Below are 20479 nucleotides of genomic sequence, written 5' to 3'. Positions count from 1 at the left end.
GAACAACAAATTTTTGGTATTACTTTACTACCTAGCACAGAGGTGTACTAACGAACAACCAGAACAAAATCTACTCTATGGAGCTAAAACACACACATGTTTTCCCTGACCTTACTTTCACAAAAGCCTCAGGCACGCCACCTGCACTGACAACAGCATGAGCCCTCCCAATCTGCACTGATTATCAACTTTATAGCAATAAACAGCTTAATATTAAAGCTTTCTGATTTATCTGAGAGGGCCTTTCATAGTATGTGAACTTTTGCCATTAAAAGTTCTAGACTAATATAGTTGTTACTTTTTAGTCCATTCTCTTCTCCAATCACAAACAATGGCTATTTTAAAGATCATAAAATCAAGCTGACAGCATTCCATAGCATGCCCAAAGTATTTTTAAGATGGCTTGTACACCTTGCAATGCTTTAGGTAACAGCAAAAGTATACCTGCAGTTCTTATGGAGAAAGACAAGTCCATTTTAGAACTGCTGAAGCATGATTTTTCCCAGCACTGCTTCCTGCAGGGACATCACTTTCATGCCTACAAACTGAAATACTACTTGAGATGCTGTGTTTCTTCTTCTTTCCTTTTCTGAGACGTACAGGATGTGTTTGCAATCGTTGTCCCTGCATGCCTGCACATTCAGAGAATTAGAGAAACACAGCTCTAGTTTTGTGAAATTGGCACTTTTTCAAAGTGTAATACTATTTTCTGGCTGAATAGTCATCATATCTAAAAGAGAAATTTCCAAATGAACTTTCTTAACTGTGCATTTTGGTGTAAATGTTTCTGAGTTATTGGCCAACTATTATCAGTCAGTTAGTTTCAGGAGAGGGTTGTTTTCTTACTACCTCAGAAGACAAAAACATGAAGAGAAGGGAGGCCTCATAGGTTAAAAGCATATCAATATAATATATGTCAATATAATATATGTCTACATTTCTGCTTTTTCTGTTAAATTATCCAATTAGATATAGAAATGAATGACAGGGGAGATTTACCTTGGTATTAGAAACATTTTTTTAATGGAAAGAATGGTCAGGCATTGGAACAGGTGGAGTCACAGTCCCTGGAGGTGTTCAAGAAATATGTGGACATAGGTGGGACCATGCTGGTGTTAGGTTGACGGTTGGACTCAATCTTAGAGATCTTTTCCAACCAAAACAATTCTGTAAGTCATCCTGTGTATGAACAGTACACACAAGCACACACAAAATTGTACTAAGTTTTTACTCCTAAGTGCTTGCTTAGTCTGTACTTTATACTTTTGAACTTCACAACAGAGCATTTATCTTTATTACAGCTCTCTGTTGATCTCAATTAAAGTGGCAAATACTTCTATTAATGCTTACAATAAGGAACAGAATTATGCCAACACGTAAGTTATGTAGCTCTCCTGCTGCTTCATACGTATCTACTGTACCTGCACTGAAACCTCTGAGCTTACGGCATTCAGTACAGTGCAAGGCAACAGACCAAAAGCTGAGAGAGCTTTTCACATGAGCTGCATGACTCTCAATTATGAAGTTTCTTTCAGTATTTCTCAACTTTAACATCATAAACATACTGTGTTGCTACTCCCCTTCCCTTTACAGCTAAGATGGAAAGGAGAGAGACATGCTAACACCTTTCCACCAATTTGGCAACCAGAGCTCTATTATTTCCTCTGATGTACAAGACTTCAATTTCAAACAGTGCATCTTTGTGTTTTTTTTCCTTCTTGTTTTTCTTTCTTTTTAATGACAGGTTTACGTACACATTTATTCAAATACCAATTGGAGAACCTGTATTACAAGATTACTTTCACAGCAAGATGTTTAAAATACCATCAGTCCCCAATAGGACAAAAACTGTAGGAGAATCCTAAAAGGCACATTAAAAAGCAAGGCTGAAGTCTTACCACTTGGCTTATTTAAGCAGGGACAACGTAGTTGGTGTAAACTCTGCTGGTTAGTACTGGCTGTGCTAAAACAAAACACCATCAGTAAGTCAGAAGGGTGAAAGCAGGGGCAAATTTAGGTCTTACCTTTTTTATTTATTTTTTCCACACTCTGAGAAGAATGGATACCTGACACCCAGTCTTTGAACAGATTATGTTTTGTAAAGAAAGGCAATACTAGGAAATAAGTTCAATCAGTTTTTCCAAATAGCTAAAGCAAAATCTCGATAAACCCCACTAAGCAACTAGCTAAGTGTTGTTTATTTACAAAAAGCAGAATCTCTTCTTTTACCTTACAGAGTTGCATACCTTTGCATAGGCAAACCCATGAAATGATGGATCCCAAACACCTGCAATTCCCTACAACATATTTATCAGCTACCTGGTTTTATTTTGATCACAGAAGCAACTTCTCAAGTGTCAAGCATTACTTCTAAGTTGAAGAAAAGGTCACTACAGTGTCTTTGAACCTCTGCTACACAGCAATGACAGAAAAGCAAAGATTGAGTTTCATGCCTGCAAGTTTTAAACAAATGGCCCCAGTCCGCCTACTCACTTAGGTGCCTCTGTTAGTTTTCCCATAATTGTAAGTTAAATTAAATGGAAGATTCATCACTGATACAATCTTTGACCAAGGTCTACAGTCCTTTAATTTGTGTACTTTCAGAGCTTGAGGGCATTTTCCAGTAGCTTTTCTTTATCCTGAAGGGATTTAGGGGACTAAATTAATCCTTACATCAAATGATACCAGAAAAGTGGCCTTACATCAAATGATGCCAGAAAAGTGGCCTTACATCAAATGATGCCAGAAAAGTGGCCATCAGTTGTTGTCAATTTAGAATTAAAATGGTTGCTTTCTGAGAACACAGGTAGAAATTACATAGGGGAAAAAAAAAAAACAGTCAATAATTCAGTGTCTACAACATGATTAGAGAACTGGCAACAACAATATCTTCATGCCTGTTGATAATAAAATCTTGAAATCACCTTATATATGGGTGTTTGAGCATGTAAATTAAAACTGATAAAAAGGCAAAATAGTGGCAGCAGTGGGAAGCAATAGCAACTTTCAGCAGACCAAAGAACACCACTTCACAGAAGTCAGCAGGTATCAAACAATGTACTAATCTACAGCTGTTAGGCTGAGGTACAGATACTCATTCTTATGAAATGCTCCCAGACAACAATATTGTTTTACAGCACTTCACTCTGAACTATTTTTCCCCTTCAGTAAGAAGGATTTTTTTCTTCTACCTAAAATACCTAGCATGATTTTTTTTCTTCAAACACAGCTGGAAATATCTTTCATATTCACACCAGATTTATTATTACTAGGTCTTAAGACTTCCCACAGCAACTGATGATAGGATTGATTTCTAAAGAATTGGCATAAGATTCTTCACACAGGGTTTAAAAAAATTCTCTCTTTTAATTAAATAATGATGTTTTTACCTGCATTTCTTCTGGTCAGAAGTCAGTTTACAGACCTAATAAACAATAACAAGGCTCTGTTCACTGGCCTTTATAACCAAACCAAACCACCTTGACTGCTGAAGGAAACTGTTTGTGACTCTTGGACAGAAGAAAATAAAATTTTTCACTGCTCAGTAATGCATACATGAAAGAATAACTGTTTAAGAAACATCTGAACCACTCCAGAACAAATTAATGTACTTTAACCTAGACTATAATAAGATGGATCTGTTGGTTCCTCTATTTCCAGAGATTTCCTTGCACGTGGTTTTCAGTACTCTTAAGAATGGTTAAAAAAATAATTTCAAGACTCGTTTCAGAAAATCTTCACAAACCACCTTCCTTATTGCTGATTATCTTGGGATCCTGTTTTTTCAATAAGCCCACAGGCTGGAGGGGAAAATTCAACATACTTTGCTGAGTAAAGAACTGTGTGAAGAAAAATGGGCAGCTATAAATCTTTACCCTGGACCACAGAAAATTGTCTAACTTTAGTAAGTAAAAATTAGCTACATTTTATTAGTATTTACAAATAAAACCTGTATATTTACAATGAAAACACATCAAGTTAATGTAACTTGTAAGAAAAACAAAAAAGTCCTCAAGTATTTGACTAGAAGAACGCATTTTCACTCCCTGAATATAAAGGGAAGTAGAAATAAGCTACATCAAAAAGCATCAAACTTTCACAGCAGAAAGTTACAAGGAGAGGAAAACTACAGGAATGCTATTTTAAACTCCTAAGAATGATTAGAGAAATTAATGTGGCATAATTCTCATACCAATATATTAAGGTGCAGGAATAACAACAGAAATCAAGCCATCTCAACAAAATGTGTCAACATAAATTTAGTTTCAAGTTCATTTGAGAGAATTTGGTTTTCCTCGTGTAACAGTTGTACCAATCCTTTATTTATACATATCTTAACAACTATCTGCTATTGCAGATTCCTTTTTCAGGAAGGAAAAACATTCTATTTACTTCGCTGATGGGAATATCCCTCAATGCTGGAATTGCTTCTTCCTGATGTATCTTCTGTTGCTGCTTTTTTGCATAGTTATCTACAGGAGACAAAGAACATTTTATGTATTATTGAAGATTTCTTCACTCTCAAGAAATGTTACGCAATACAATACTGTGTAAATGTAGCTACTCTAAGTGTCGCTGAAAACTATCTTGCTGAGAGATCATATGATGGTCACCAGAAGTACTTTACATCATTACATCAACATGTATTAGCAGAGCTCCTGAAGAAATCAACCCGACCCTTCTGCTGAAATCACTGGGACTTTACTTAAGATGCTGTGTAACCATTAAACTGTAACTACTCAAAGATAAAAAAAGCAAACAAACAAATCCCACAGTGAATAGTTCCATCTGTAGTTTTGAACACTTGGTGCTAGGATTTCCACTGAGAGATGCTGTCCACCTTCCTTTTATCTAGGTTACTTGCTGCAATCATGGCATAGCACCCAACCCCGTAACAGCACATTTACAAGTGCACTCTGAACACAATTATGGAAGTGGTCCCTCTGGAGAAGAAAACTTTTCAATATAGTTGTTTTTCAAACACAAAAACTCTTGGGTTGACATCAAATGAGAGGGTGACATGAAACTGTGAATGAGTGGCCAGAAACATGGAGATGACTTAATGGCAGCTCTTGAAAGAAGCATTGGAGTAATTAATTTGCACTACAGCCTTGACTTTTTTTTTCTTTTAACTCAGCAGTTTAGTGCAATGCAATTCTATGTATGTAGTTCACTGAAACAATGCAGTTCTGCTGTCTTAGCAACAGGTTACATTTCTTGACAAATTTTAGTTTGCATTTCATCTGGCAAAAAAAATATTCTGCAAATATTGATGGAATTCCTCATGTGGAGGAAGATGCAGCTGCCTGGAGAATGTGGTGAATGTCTAGAACATGTCTCCTTAGAAGGAATAAAGGCTACACAAAAGCAGTGAGAAAAAATTCAGACCTGCCTTTTGTGACAAGGAAACACTAACATACCCAGTCAGGCCTCAATATTGCAACATCTTCCTTTGCACCAACTTGACTTTACTTATCTTCCCACTTCTGCCACTGCCAGGTAGATACTAAGCCCTTCTTCCCATGACACTCTTCATGGGTTTGTAATAGAAGATGCACACCTTAGAAACTGTTATGTGCCTAACCCCTGTTGCTCTAATGCAGTCTGTTTTACTTACAAAGTATCTTCTACTAGCTGAAAGCCCCTGCCATAAGATGGTAGAGGGAAGAGTCAGGCTTGTGGATATCTTTTCCATCTACTACTTCAGTACTTCCAAGAACTCATTTTCTAGATTAGCATACTCAATGGCTTAAAATTTGATTTACATTAAATATGGAGATAATTGTCAGTTAAGTATCAAAATGTTACAGTTACCTGTAATGGTATGCGTGGAGTTAAGTGGAGCTGTACTCATCATGTTAACACCAAAGAGTAATATATAACCAATTCCTATAGCAACTAGCAGGTAGGTTGGCAAAGCAACTGCCCAGTATCTGAGGAAAAAGATTTTAAAATTGACATATCATAGTAACAAATACCTGACAACATAACAGTTTTAATGTAATGATTGTTATTGTATTTAGCACAAACTTAACCAAGAGGAAAAGAAGCAACACCTCTGAATAAGGACCCTAGTCTCTTCAAAGATTACTGACTGCAGAGCCACTGCAGCTAGTCTGTTATAAACCACCAAACAGATTCTGTAAACATGGGCTTAATTATTTTAATTATGGTTTAAAGTTTAGTGCATTTTCAATGGAAAACTTCCTGAAAACAAAATATCAAAGTTATCATTAAACATTCAGATACTATTTCTTGCATTACACAATGAAACATTTTAATCATAGCTACTTATCTACATAAAAAACACACACCTCTCTACAGAGGTTATTATTCTTTATCATCAGGAAAAAAATAGATTAAAACTAAGGCCCCTATTTTAAAAGAAGTTTTGTTATTGAAAATAATTACGGGTGTCCTTTACTTACATATTCAGTGTAATGTGTTTAATTGGTTGAACTTACTTTTGAGGCCAGTATGTAAGTCCCAGCGAGAACAGCCAAGTCTCAGGAATATATGCCCAGATAAGATACAATACTGCACAAAAGAATTAAAAAGTCATAATAGTACATGTGATACTGTTTTAGACTTCATTCCTACATTTTAGAGCAGTACTTCCTTACTGATACTTCCTGAGACAGTATTTTGCTTTTACACTATTTAAATCAGAATAGTTCTATTAAAACATAGAAGATGTCTCTCAACCACAACACCTGTCCAATATGGGGGCAATGTTTTGTAGCTCATTATAGGATATAGCTTATTGTATGTTTCGTTTGCATTAACATTTAGTCTCTGATTTCCTATGTAAACAAACAAGGATTTCTTGCAAGTTGAACTGCAGAACAACAAAACAAAATAATCTATAGACAGTTTCCAAATGACTCAATGTAGAAAATACTAAAGCTCAAAATGATCACGCAGTGGGCCATGTGGCTGAAACAAAAAGTTGGCAGAATTGCAATGCTTAGATGAAACAGTTCAGAGTAAGTCACTTGCAATACTTTCTGATTCACCTGTCAAGCTAATAATTTCCAAGTCAACAAAACTAATACTAATAAATTTTCCTCCCTAAGAACAAACACAGAAAGAGCTCTAACACAACTCTGTGTGCAAGTGTGTGTGAACAGGTTAGTAATCAAATGGTGACACAAGTTATGGGAATCACAGTAGCTTCTTGTGAGGGACAGAAACCAGCTTAACTTTCATTTCTACTTGCTTCCTACGAGTGAGAAAGAGTCAGTGTAAGTTCTTGTTTTCTTATTTGACTACAGTGTATTTGCTGCATGTTTTCTTACATTGAAAAAGTTTTCTTACATTGAAAAAGTTTTCTTACCCTCTCAAGCCTGTTCTGCACGGTGTGCAAAATAGTCCCACTGAAATGCTAAAGCACCTGCCACACCAGTAAAGAAATGATGGTATAACTCTAATAATTTTCCATTACTGTTGAAGAGATGGACTTCCCCCCTCACCCCTCTCTCCACAGTATTTGGGTGGGCAAGGTTGCACTACTACTGTCTTTAATACTGAATGCAATTCAAGTTAAAGTCAGTAAAATCAGAATGCACAGAATTTTAAAATAACTTGACTCTGTAATTACCATTGAAGACCCCATAATAAGCTTATAGACTGACAAAACACAAAGAAACCACAAAAGGCAATGTTCTTTGTAAGAACTGACAGGTCTGGCAAGTAATGTGAACTTAGGCCTTCATCACATACCCTTACAGTTGCTGGGGTGATGAAGTTTTGATCCTTTTCAGACGGCCGGATCAGAATTACATTTGTTTCCTAAGCAAAGGAATACCTTTCATTCGGCACCTTGGATACTTACTAAAACCAAACCACGATCCTAAGAAAAGGGCAAATCCATATATTGCCCTTTCTGGCAACGGGGCTGGAGAGTTTTCAACCATACCGGCTTCTTCTCTTTAACTTTGAGGGGCGGAGAGAACAACAGTAAAATACTAGTAAGAGGTTTGCTGGTAAATTCTAACACCCCGATGTTCGTGGGTGCAGGAAGCGAGCCCACGCCCACCTTTCCTCATCCCGGGCTGGGTGGAGAAAGATACACGCTTGGCCAGCGGCGGCCACCGTTCCAGGCGCACACAAGAGGAATGGTACTACCAACATGCTCCATGCCCCCTCACCCACCTCCTGCCCGCAGACCTCTGCCCCCGCCCGCTTTCTCTCGAAGTCACAGCGTGGTTAGGGGAGGAAACCACACCCAGCGCACCTTCCGCACCAGTAGGAAGACAGGGGTCCCTAGCAGCACTCCCTCACATCCCCACTACCGCGCGTCCGACTCCACGCCAGGCCGCATCCCGCACATGCGCACCCGAGAGCCGGCTGCCCTGACGGCTCCCTCAGCAGCAAGCGCATGTGCAGAGCCTAACGGGCGGCTGGCGCGGTTGGGTGTTGGCTCGCCCCCTTGACGTCAGGCGGGAACTAGCCAGTGGCCAGGGCCAGGCTGGGTGGTTTTGCTGGCGCGCGCGGCAGAAGGGTTCACTGTGGGAGTTGGTGGTCGTGGTTACTGCCTCAGTCCTACGGGAACGGAAAGGAGCGCAGCCGGGGCCGGTGAGTGATTGAAGGGCGCAGCGGGCCTGTGGCTTGCTAAGTTCGTAACCCTCCTTCGGTAGTGGTGCTGTGTCCGGGGAGAGGAAGAGGACTGTAGGCACCCAGCGGCGCTCCCTGTCTTCGCTCCTCAATACCCCGCATCCGGCTGACTTTCGGGTCGCACACGCGCGCGCAACAACTCTGAGGCTTTTGGGCAGCGAGCGCATGCGTAGATCCTGAGCTCGCAGCTGGCCGGCGACGTGCCGGGTGTTGGCTCTGCGTGACGGCAGGCGGGGGCTAGCCAGTAGCCAGGGCCTGGCGGGGCGGGGCTGCTGGTGCGTCTGGCAGAAGCGCCCCCTGCGGGAGGTGGTGGTTGTGGGAGCTGCCTTGGACCTGCGAATAGGGATAGGAGCGCGGTCGGCGGCTGAGGCGGAGCCGGTGAGTGCCGGCTCCGTCATCGGTTCCCCCGCCCTTCACAGAGCTCGTGATCTTCTTTCGCTGGTGCAGCTAGGTCCGGGAGGGTGAAACCTGTTTCTGCGGAGTTCCCGGCAGGGTGGTGCCCAGATCGATCTGACTTGGGCGCGGAGCCGGTGCTGTTGGCTACGGAAACCGTGGTGGTGCCCCTCCGTGTTGCTGGAGGTCTTTGCCGCGGGGAGGACTGCACGAGCAGGGTTGTCTGGGCGGGTTGCGACACGTCACTGGTGAGGCTCCGGGCTTCTAGGGTCTTAAGGCAGCGAGGCGGCCGCAGGGAGCCCAGCCGGCTCCCGCATCCCTTCGGTCGGAGCTGTCGGGGCGGGACGGGCGCTGCCGGGCGAGCCGCCGGGCAGAAGAGGGACGCGGGACTGCGCGATGTAGCGGATGGGGTGCCAGTATGTGGCAGTAAGTCCTGAGACGCTATTTCCTGATCGGGCTGGTAGAAATTGCCGCTGCCTGGCAGGTGTGAGGTAGCGTGCTTGAGTTCTCTTAAGCATCAGGGATTTATAGACTTGGTAGTCGATTTAACCAGCGTTGAATTGATACTGTTTTCAACATTAACCTGTGCTAAGTAGAAACAAGGATGTGTGTCTTCTGTGACACTCTTCCAAAGTGTCATTTAATGTTGTGATTATTTTAAGTGCTGCAGAACACATGTTATTTGCCTTTTGCATTCTCATGTATTTCTCATAATCCTTTCAGGATCATGTACCATGGGGGAACCGGTATCTCACTCAGTGAGAGCTTGTATTTTTCTACTCATGATAAATCTTCCTGTGAATTGGTAAGTAGGTTTGAAACTAGATTAAAAACTTGCAAAGTGTTTCAGTGGTATTCATATCCAGATGTGAACTACAGAGTAATCAATAGTTTTGATTAATTCAGAGTGATGCAAAGATGCTGTATGTTGTTCACTTACAAAAGTACTAAGTTGAGGTAGTGCATCTTGTGCATCCACTTAGCAGGCAAGTTTTACTGAATGCATGTTTGGAGAACAGCACCAAATTGTTGGCCATATATCCAGGCTATAGTGATGGGTTTAGCTCCTTTAATTGCCAAGTAATTGCAGAGTGGTTCATGGAAGTTCATGTCTGCAAATTAACTGCAGAGTGTTAACCCACTCTTTATTCCTGTCATCTCCTTTTTTTTTCTTTTTTTTTGTTCCTCTACTTCTTTGTGCCAGATAAAACCTCTACCTGTTTAGTTGTTTCTTTCATTAAATAAAGTGTAGAAATCTTCTGTTTTAATACTTCCAAGAATGCATTCCTTGACTCTTCTTTTCCCCTGTTTGGTACACCTAAGGAGTCTCATAAAAAACACTGTCATAGTTAATCATTCAGCTGTTTGGAGAGTTCATTAAAGAGTTATTTATCTTAAGTGTTGCTGCTGCAAAAAGTGTAAGCTAGCTGGCTATTTCTTCTTCCCATGCAGAAATAAAAAGTACAGGTAAATGGAATTAATTATTTGTAAGGCTGTTACCAGTAGTGAGTCTCATTGCAAATTGGTGCACATGCATAAAAATACTGGGTTTTGTGTGCTCTGGACAAACTTAAGTACTTTAACAGTTATATTAGGATAAGATACTAGAAGCTCTATTCCTTAAAGTGGTGTGTGCACTGTGCACAAGAGAGTCCTTGATTCTGTGCATGTACAAACTGTTTTCACACTTACTTCAGTGAGAATACAACCTTGGGTTTGATATAGAGAGAGTATGTGTATGCAGTAGATGTGTATGCTTTGTTTTGTTTTTGAATACTGTAGCAAAATCCATGTTGTGAAGGAAATGTTCAGTCATCTTTCAAGATAAACTGATTTTGAAATAAGGGTACTGCATATTTTTGCTTCTTTGTTATTGAGTGCCCTAGTCTGTTAAGTATATTGATGTTATAACTTTTAAGGGTAAGCCTTGATTCACTTATAATATTGTAATAGTTCAGAAATGCTACTTTGCATAAATAATGTGTTTGCTTGTCATCACCAGAAGTTGGTAAGTTGTCTATGTACAGCATGCTAGTATTTCCAGAAGGTCTTCCACCAAAAGAATAAAAGTCTGTTAAAGAAACTTGATGAAAGATGTTTGGTAATTATACTTATACTCCAGTCACATTCAGGAATAGCTTTGCATTTCTTTGAAATGATAATGTGCAATTGTCACGACCTGGTATCCCAAGCCAACCTTGGACAGGAATGTTGTGCTATGATTCAAAAAAATCCCTTGAAATAAATGAAACCAAACCCACACCAAATGTCTGAGTTAGGCTTATTAGAGCCAGTTAAAACTCTTAGTAATGGGAGGGAAAGTGGGAAGTAAAAAAGAGAGGAAAAAGAGTGAGAAAGAGAGTTAAGAAGTAAGAGAAAAAGATATCACCATCCTTAGTTCCCACAAGGTTTCACAGGCATAGTTGAAGTTTCTTGGTGGCAGGTGTATGTTCCAGCAGGGTCTTCTGTGGTAGATGCAACATGTGGACCCTGTAAGTTGTGGCCTTTTTGGCAGGTCTCCCCAGATTACAAAGAGGGGTATGCATGAGTAAGGTGTGCACAGAGGGGTGCCATTGGCCTTTCAGTGGTGCTGTTCCACAGAAAATAGTGCTTTTCCTTATTAAGCCATCTGCTCAGCCCAGCAGCTCTCCTTTAGAAATACTAAGTCCATCAAAGCCACCACCCTGTCTATTCAGACCAGGTAATGTCATACCTTGTTGGAGACAATAGACTTTTCCAACCTGGTCTGGTCTATTCTATTCTAGTCTAGTCTAGTCTAGTCTAGTCTATTCAGTAATTAACATTTCTTGAGAAAAGAAGTTGGTGAAACACTTTCCTTCCTTCCTGTGATTTGAGCAGTTAGTGATTTCATGTTTGGGAAGAGTTAAGCAATCATTGCTTCCAGTTCGTGTAACCCATTTGCAAGATACGCAATGTTAAAAAAATATGTTTATCTTTAGGCTCATGGAGTACAGAGATTGCCACATAAGCTTAGAACAGGTATGTAAACTAAACTAATATTACATAACTCTCTTATTTTGTGCTGTGGATCTTTTAATTGCTATTTCACTTTTTATATTTTGTTTGCATAAGTAGAAAATGATTTCCAAGCAGGGACGTTGATAACGTTCTTTTACACTGGAAGAATTCCTTTGTTTTTATCTTAATATAATGTGCAGAGGAATGCTATGCATTTATGAGAATTTAATTTATAAAAAAACTCAACTTGCCAGATGTATTTAAAGAGTTCAGGTTTTCTTGTTCTGATTAGATGTTGCTAAAGAATACAGTATGAAAATAACCCATGCTTGTCAGTATTTATTTGGATGTTGATTACTTATAATATCTGATGTGTGCAGTCTAATTCCTAACTGTTTTCTTGAAGATGTTGATCCCTGTGAAGTGTGGTGCAGCCTGCCAGTTGAGACATTAAGAGAATATTGCAACATTATTAAAATACGCATGTTTTGGACTCTTCTCTTCAAGAAAAGTGACTGGGGTTTTCTGGGGGCTGATTGGAAGTAAGTGGTCATATGAATGCTGATGAAATAATTTTGAGAACATTTTGTTTGTTTTGTGTTTTTTTTTCCTGTTACCTGTGAGAGATCATTGTAGTAGTAAAACTGACTGTAGGTATGGTTTTACCTGTGGGCTAAGTAAGTTAAGGTCAGAAGGCATAGTTCTTTACATACAGAAGAATATATGAAGAGTGGGCTTCCGAAGTTCAGAGTTTGTATTAAGTACTTAAATGGATACCCTTTATTTCAAAAGTACCAAAAGCTTTGAAGTGCCTATTTTTTTTTCCCCTTTTCTCCTCTGTAATGTTTTTTTTAAGTTTGTAACTGTGCTTACTTAGCTACTTACCATAAATAGTAGTAGTTAAAACTATATAGCATGGTATTACTTTTGTAAATAATAACTTGTTCTGTTTTTGAACAGTCCACAGGTCTTAGACGAGAAATGGAAGAGACTCTGTGACCTCGATCTTGGGGAGGACCTTATTGATTTACTGAAAAAAGTTGTTGTAAGTACTGTATTTTAACTTTGTGTAAATTTTCAAGTATAATGGGTTGTTTAAATCTGTACCTTACACAGCTTGGGGTTGTATCTTAAGTTAGACATTTCCTTTGGGTAAATTATCTGGTAGTTGAGTTTCAGCTTTCTAGAAAGAGTTATAGGTGGTATCACAGTTGCAATAACTTAGTAATATTTGCAGTGTCAGTAATACCATTGTAACTTTCTAAGGAAGAGAGTTTTGCCAGTGAGACAAATGGCACCACTGATGGGTGAACAAGTCAGGTATTTTATTTTACCCTCATTCAATAAATGGCATTAAAATCTGCTGTTGCTGACTTAAAACAGAAACGTAAGTGCAGAGCAGAGAATGATGTAAGAAATATTCTCAGGAGCTAAAGGGAGAGATTTTTTTTTATTTTTAAAGTTTAGGTGTGACATGTTTTTTAAAAAAGTCATTTGTTGAAATTCTGTGCTCAACCCCAAGTTACATTTTTCCAGTCAAATGTTACATGACTTTCTATGATTAGGAATTCATGTACTGTGTCGATCTTGTGTGTTCGTACTTCGTTATGCTCTTTCTGCTGCTTCTTCCTTCAGGCTATCTGAGTGTTCTGTTTTCACCTCCTTGTACTTCAAGATTTCCCTGCAGTTTTTCGACTTTGTTTTATGTGATAACCTCTTTGTGCTGTTTCCTTCTCCGTTAGTCTCTGATTTGATCTTTGCATGAGCAGCTCTCTGTATTTTCCCATTTCCCTGTTTACTTCTGTTTCCTCCTTCCTCAGCCTCTGTCTCTTTCTCCATGTAAAAGATTGTGTATCCTACAGTAAAATTTATTTGAAGGAATAGATCTCAGGAGAGGAAGTGCTGTTGTTTTGGGTGGCTTTCATTGGGTGTATCAGCTGGTTCTCTGATATGCAGAAGTGGTTAAAGTGACTGCCAGGTGTTAGAGCATCCATGCATTCTCTATTTCCATGTCAATGTTTACTTATTTTTCAGCAAAAATAGTAGGGGATTTGCTACTGAACACAAGAATATTTCTTGACCTTTAAGATGCAACAGAGCAAATGTCCAAATGGTACTGCATTCAAGCAAAACACAAAACGTTGCACAGTTGAAGCTGACCAGACATAAACTAAAGTTATTAGATCTTAATAACTTGGATTATTTCCATCCCTCTTCCAGAACGTTCCTGTTTTTATCCGTGGCATACTGGAAATGGCCAACACAATAGAAAATGTAAGTTTTTTGAATTGCTTTTGATAGGAATGCTTCTTTGTGTGAATACAAACAAAATATTTGTGCAAATATCTAAAAAAATAAAATGCTTGCATAAATACATTGAGTCTGTGGTTTTTTGGAATATGTAATATATAGGACTGAAGCTGCCAGTTGTTGCAGCTCTCAGCCACAGCATGGAATCTGTGTGATGAGAGCTATGACATAAATATTGTCTGTGTAGGAAGACCAAAATGAGTGAGAACTCTGGGGATAACTCACTTGCTGAAAATAAGTTGTTCCTCTTGGAGATTGCTACTGGGGTGTGGTTATGTGGTGGGTTGAAATCTCCCCCTCCAACATTAACTTTGCATTCACACAAAGAAGCATTCCTATCAAAAGCAACGGATGTTGTGTTTATCCTTGTACTGCTCCTTGGGATCCTAAAGTTGAAGGGCTTCTGTCTGGTGTTTGTCTGTGTAGGGTGGTGTAATCATTGCTAGCTGCAGTTCTTTGCTGTGGGTCTGCTGTTGATGTTTTCTTCTTCTTCTTCTGGTCTATTTAGGTTTATTTTCAAGCCAAATTAGTCATGTCCAGCTGATCAGAAGAAAAATTGTTTTTACAGTGAAAACCAAGCTAAGTCAGACCTCTAAGCATGTCAGGACAAGCTCAGAGTCAGCCTGACAAGTTCCAGGCCTTGCAAAGCCTCTGGCCTGTTACTGCAGTAGTGATGCTGTATGATGGGGCTGCAAGGCATCACTGAAACAATGCAAAAGTTCTCTTTGTACGTAACTTGTAGATCTTTTATGATATTCTCCAGTAGTGATAATGATTCAGTCTGAAGGACTGAGAATGGCAGAGTAAGAGTGTGGTTTTGAAACTTGTAAATGTTGGACTGTGAAAGTTCTTAATTTCCCTGTTTTGCTCACTCTTTTTTCCTCACTTCCTAGTTTTTGCTGCCTGCTGTAGGTTAACTACAAAACCAGAAATAAAACCCTTGAAATTAGATGAGAATATCATAGCTGATAGAAGCAGTAGAAGAAGGAGAATAGGTACAACTGTACATTAATGCTAGATTACTCAGTTCTTGTATTTTTACTGATATTTGTCATAGCCATGTGATTTTTTTGGAATTATTTTTCAAAACTTCTTGCTCAGATAATGTGAGCATATTCTAGGCAGTGGACATCCCTTCAAGTAGAACTGTGGTAGCTCACAAAATTAAATTTAGTTATTACACAATGGTAGTCATGATTTATGGAATTAAGTCTCAGCCCTGCCTGTATGTCTTGCAAGCTCAAGAATGTTGTTTTTTAAATCAAACTTGTCACTTCATACTGAATCCATTTTGTGTGCAGTCATCAAAAAGGATTTTCTGACTGAAATGCTCTAATTTGCCATTGGAGGGAGGTGGTGCAGTCCCCATCCCTGGAGGTGTTCAAAAAGGGATTGGATGTGGCACTTGGAGCCATGGTTTAGTTGTCAGGAGGTGATAGGTATTAGGTAATAGGTTGGACTTGATGATCTCTGAGGTCTTTTCCAACCTGGTTGATTCTGTGATTCTGGAATGGGCTGCCCAGGGAGGTGGTGGAGTTACCATCACTGGAGGTGTTCAGGAAGAGACTGGATGGGGTGCATGTTGCTATGGTTTGGTTGATTAGATAGTGTTGGATGATAGGTTGGACCCAATGATCTCAAAGGTCTCTTACAACCTGGTTAGTTCAGTTCTATTCTATTCTATTCCTGTTCTATTCTATTTGGATGTCTTCCTCATCTCCCATTGAAGGAATGACCATTTCCATTTTGTTAATATGATGTTTTATGGTGGGTGTGAGTTATATATGAGATATATTTGTGAGCTGTTGTGTATTTCAAAGGTGAAGAAATAAGGAACAAACTCTGAAATGCTACAGTAGTATGTTTTGTTTGCGTTGAATGCTTCCACTGTATTGCAGGCGAGTTATTGGTTTGTGTGGTGTTTGTTGTTTTTTATTGTAAGACTTTGCTTTGTATGGAATTAGTTACCTTTTTTTTTTTCTTTTTTCTTTGTTTTCCTTTTCTTCAATTGAAATAGGGTGTCTTTAGTGTCCTAGATGCACTTGGCTGGGTCAGATACACAGGTGATCACAATATTCTGCGAACGCTGGAGGACGTTTCAGAAACTAGTGATAATGTTTGGATCAATTTTGAAATATTCTTTATTGAAAGTAAGTGTGAATGCTTTGGTGAAGAAAGTCACTTGTGTTGTAGTTACGAAATAGTTTATGTTTGCATGTGTCATCACTCTGGGAGTGATGGAAAAATAGTGGTGTGGGGTTTTTTTCTTGTTTGTGATTGCTTGTTGTTTTTTTTTTTTATTTAAACCAGTTCTTTGCATCTCTATATGTGGGTTGTTTTTACAGTTTTAAAAGTGCATACACTTCTGAAGAGGTGTTCAAAACATTTTTTCACTTTGGTGTCCATTATGGCAAGAATGTATGCCCTATATTCCTTTAAATTAGGGTTACGTTAAAAGTTGCCCAAAATAATATTCTGCGTCTTTCTGTTAAATATTTGGCAGAGGATTTTGTTCAAATATTGAGATATTAGTCATATTTTAAAAATTAGCTTATGTAGTTCATAGGAGTTATTGTAAGATGTTAATAGTAGCAGCAGAACTTCTTTTGAAATTACAAAAAGCTCCCAGGCCTGCTGTGTTTGATGTTTTAAGTGGCTTGTGTTGTGGTCTTACTGTCTGCATATGCAGCAGTAACAAGGTAGTAGAAATTAAACTTCCATGTAAGGAGAATAATCTCTTTATAGTTAGCCACCAAAGTAAAATTCTTTAAGATACAAATCTTAACAAATATTTAAATGCAAATTCTTTAAAATACAATTGAGTTTTACTTGACTGCAAATACTTAAATATTTTATGGTCTGCAGCCAGTTACTGTGGGCTTATCCAGTAATGAACGATGACTTCCCTTTTGGACGTCCTGGCTGTTTAATTTGCTTCTGTCATTTAGCTCATGTGTCAGATTTTGCTCCCAGTCAGAAAACAGGTCGTGATATTTAGCAGCAGAAGGTAAGTCTTAACTCCTTGTCTTTGGTAACTTACTGACTCAATGTATTTTTTTGAATTTTGTCTCCAGGCAAACGTTATATTATTAAAGTTGCTTTGGAAGATTGTAATTTAGTTGAAGAATTTAAAAATATTGCCTGTGAAAACTGTAGGAAGGTGAGAGAATATAGCACAATGTGAGTGGGGGGTGGTGTTTGGAGTTTTTGTTTGTTGGTTGGTTTGGTTTAGTTTTGGGGTTTTTGTTTTTCATTTCCCTTTTTCTTTTGGGGGGAGGTATTTAATGATCAAAGACTATAAAAATGACCAAATGATTCAAGGTAACGGTTTGAAAATCTCGAGCGAGTAGTTGTCCTTCGATACATATGTTAACCTTGAAAGCTCCAGGTCTAATAAAGAAACATCAGTTGTTTTTTTGTTGCCAGCATACATTGAAGAGTGTCCACTTCCTCACTCCCCTAAAAGCTCAAGGAAATGCAGTTCATATTGACATAAGAATGTTTAACTTTTCCTTCTAACACGCAAATAAGATGCTTTCAAATTCTTTGCCACATGTTCCTTTAGTGTAAACTTGAGAGTCTGGTTAATTCCTGTGTCTTCCTGCAGTTGTGTAATTCAGGAGTGATGCTGAATTGTGCTGTTCTCTGCCTTCTTGGCCATTTGACTTACGCTTGCTTTTGATGATGACTCTTGTCGAATGTTCTCACTGCAAATAAGTTTAATCCCAGGGGTTGCTAAATGTGATTCTTTTTGATTTCACAGAATAGTGAAGCTATGAAACAGAAGGGCAATGAGGAGTTTTCACAAAGAAACTTTGATCGTGCTATAATGTCGTATAATAAAGCCATAGAGTTTTGGTAAGAACTAAACTGGTTAACTGGATTATACGATATGTATTATGCTTATTCAGAATTATCCTGAGTTATTTTTAGCCTGGAGAAGAGGAGGCTCAGGGGTGACCTCATTGCCCTCTACAACTACTTGAAAGGTGGTTGTAGACAGGAAGGGGTTGGTCTCTTCTCCCAGGCAACCAGCACCAGAACAAGGGGACACAGTCTCAAGCTGCGCCAGGGGAGGTTTAGACTCAAGGTGAGGAGAAAGTTCTTCACTGAGAGAGTCATTCATCACTGGAATGGGCTGCCCAGGGAGGTGGTGGAGTCACCGTCCCTGGAAGCGTTCAAGAGGAGATTGTACGTGGCACTTGGTGCCATGGTCTAGTCGGGAGGTCTGCCGAGACAGGTTGGACTTGATGATCCTTGGGGTCTCTTCCAACCTTAGTTATACTGTGATACTGTATTTTGTTTTTAATAGTTTTGCATGACCCCCTCACTTGGAGACCAAATGCTACTCTTTTTTTTAAAAAAAAATCAACCTACATAACACATTTTTTTTGTCTTACTTATTTCTTGTGGCTAGTGGTTGCTTCTGCTTTCACTACCCCAAGAGTCCTGTTAGGGCCTAAAGCTGATCTAAAATGACTAAGAGGAAGTGTAGCAAACCTGAAAGGAAATAAGTTATTTGGTATTAATAGCCATGTTTGGTATCCTTCTGTCTAAATACTCTTCCAGCAGATGAGTATGACCAAGTGTTGCAAATATTTATAATCTCAGCTATGATGCAGCTATGAGCAAGAAAAATACTTAAGTATCTGCTCTTGCCACCTCTGTGTACAACACTCTTAATTTTGTTTTGTAAGCCTTGTTTAATTTCTTCCCCAAAGTCATTTGCTGAAAGTCTTTGGAGACCTTTTTTGGGCTCTGTTAAGGGGCAAGGAGACAGATTAAGTGAGAAAGTATTGTCATATATGTACAGAGCCTTCGCCCAGTAGTCTGCATGGAATGTCAGCTAGTTAGAGGACACTGGTTTGGTGTAATCACTACTTGTGTTGTAGTCATGCAAACTCTTCAAGTTCTGGTGTCTGAGAAGTATGGTAAAATTCCTGAAGTTCCACTTTTCATAAAGAATTGATTGTATGAACGGTTGTATTTTTTAATTTTGAAGACTGTAGCTTTATAATTAATACAGTTGAAAGGATTAGCATTTTGCTCATGCCTTGCTTCAGATTCTATGTCATATAGCAGGATATAGGATGCATTTCAATGCCAAATTCAAGCTGGTTTCAGCCTCCTTGAAAAGTTGGGTAGGCTTTGACCAAGTGACTATCTGAAATGATGGAGCAGGATTAGGAGGCTTTTCTCAGGATGACTGATGAGAGAGAGGAGCAGAAGTCAGTGAAAGAATACAGAAAGTCATATGGTTTCCAGGACTGTAGATCTGAGCTGTTATTACAGCTATTTGTTTGAAATTACTCCTTGTCCTTAAAACCCTATTGGAAGGTGAAGGATAGCTCAGTGATGGCTAGCAGCTAGGGAATCCTTCATCTGCTCTGTGCACTGTCTTCCCTTTCTCATTCTTGCAGTGTGAGCTGATTTTCATCTGCTTCATCATCACACTCCTTCCCTAACTAGCTGCATCCTCCCTTGGCTTTCCTTCAACTGGTTGCTGGATTATATTTATTGGTTCCCCCCTCTCATTCTCCAATAGGTATGTTGAGGGCAATGCTTTAGCTGTTTAGAACTACTGCAGGCAGTTGAGCTGGCTTTTCCATGCTTCATGCCATTTTTGCTTTTTTGTTTGGGTTTTTTTTTTTCTGGTTGTTTTTGGGTTGGTTTGTTTGTTTTGGAACAAAGTTGAGATGATAGGGCACGTAGTAACTGTACCTTTGAATCATTTGAGTTGTGCTTTGATATGTCAGAGTCTAGGGAGTTGGGGAAGGAGTGGAAATCTCTCTTTTTCTATTTATTTAACCATTTATTTTTAGCAGTAGGCTGCAAGTGAATTGAGTCGATTGGAAATTGCATTATTGGGCCCATATCATACAACTTATTGCATGATTAAAACTAAATCAGTGGAACTATTCAAGGAAGCTTCTATGTAGTTGCTGGTTCTAGAGTGTTTGAAGACAATTATTGTGACAACTTTATTTATCTCCTTAAGATTTTCAAAAGTAATATGCATCACTAACTTCATAATTTTGGTGTGTTTTGTTTTTTTTTAAGTCCTACAAACCATCTTCTGTATGGAAACCGAGCTATCTGTTTTATTCACACAAAGCAGTACAAGTAAGTAACTCCTTGTCTATGATCTGAAATGTTGTGGTGATCTTCAGTTAAAAACTGG

General features: G+C 39.0%; 1 protein-coding gene across 2 annotated transcripts; it reads right to left on the bottom strand.

Annotated features, from left to right (window-relative positions):
* Positions 1 to 4237: 4237 nt before the first annotated feature.
* Positions 4238 to 8750, bottom strand: PIGP (phosphatidylinositol glycan anchor biosynthesis class P). Of its 2 annotated transcripts, none has more exons than XM_054166046.1 (5): positions 8246 to 8750; positions 7835 to 7935; positions 6465 to 6537; positions 5815 to 5933; positions 4238 to 4472 (listed from the first exon to the last, which is right to left on the bottom strand). In XM_054166046.1, the coding sequence occupies exons 2-5, from the start codon at positions 7914 to 7916 to the stop codon at positions 4342 to 4344; spliced, it is 405 nt and encodes a 134-aa protein (XP_054022021.1). In that variant the 5' UTR covers positions 7917 to 7935; positions 8246 to 8750; the 3' UTR covers positions 4238 to 4341. The 2 variants fall into 2 exon arrangements, with proteins under 2 accessions (XP_054022021.1, XP_054022022.1); XM_054166047.1 differs by having other exon boundaries at positions 8339 to 8750.
* Positions 8751 to 20479: the final 11729 nt, after the last annotated feature.

The sequence above is a fragment of the Dryobates pubescens genome, chromosome 12 (genome assembly GCF_014839835.1).
Source record: "Dryobates pubescens isolate bDryPub1 chromosome 12, bDryPub1.pri, whole genome shotgun sequence".
Classification (NCBI taxonomy): Eukaryota; Metazoa; Chordata; class Aves; order Piciformes; family Picidae; genus Dryobates; species Dryobates pubescens.
The sequence above is the reverse complement of the archived record's forward strand: the minus strand, read 5'-3'. Positions and strand labels throughout refer to the sequence as shown.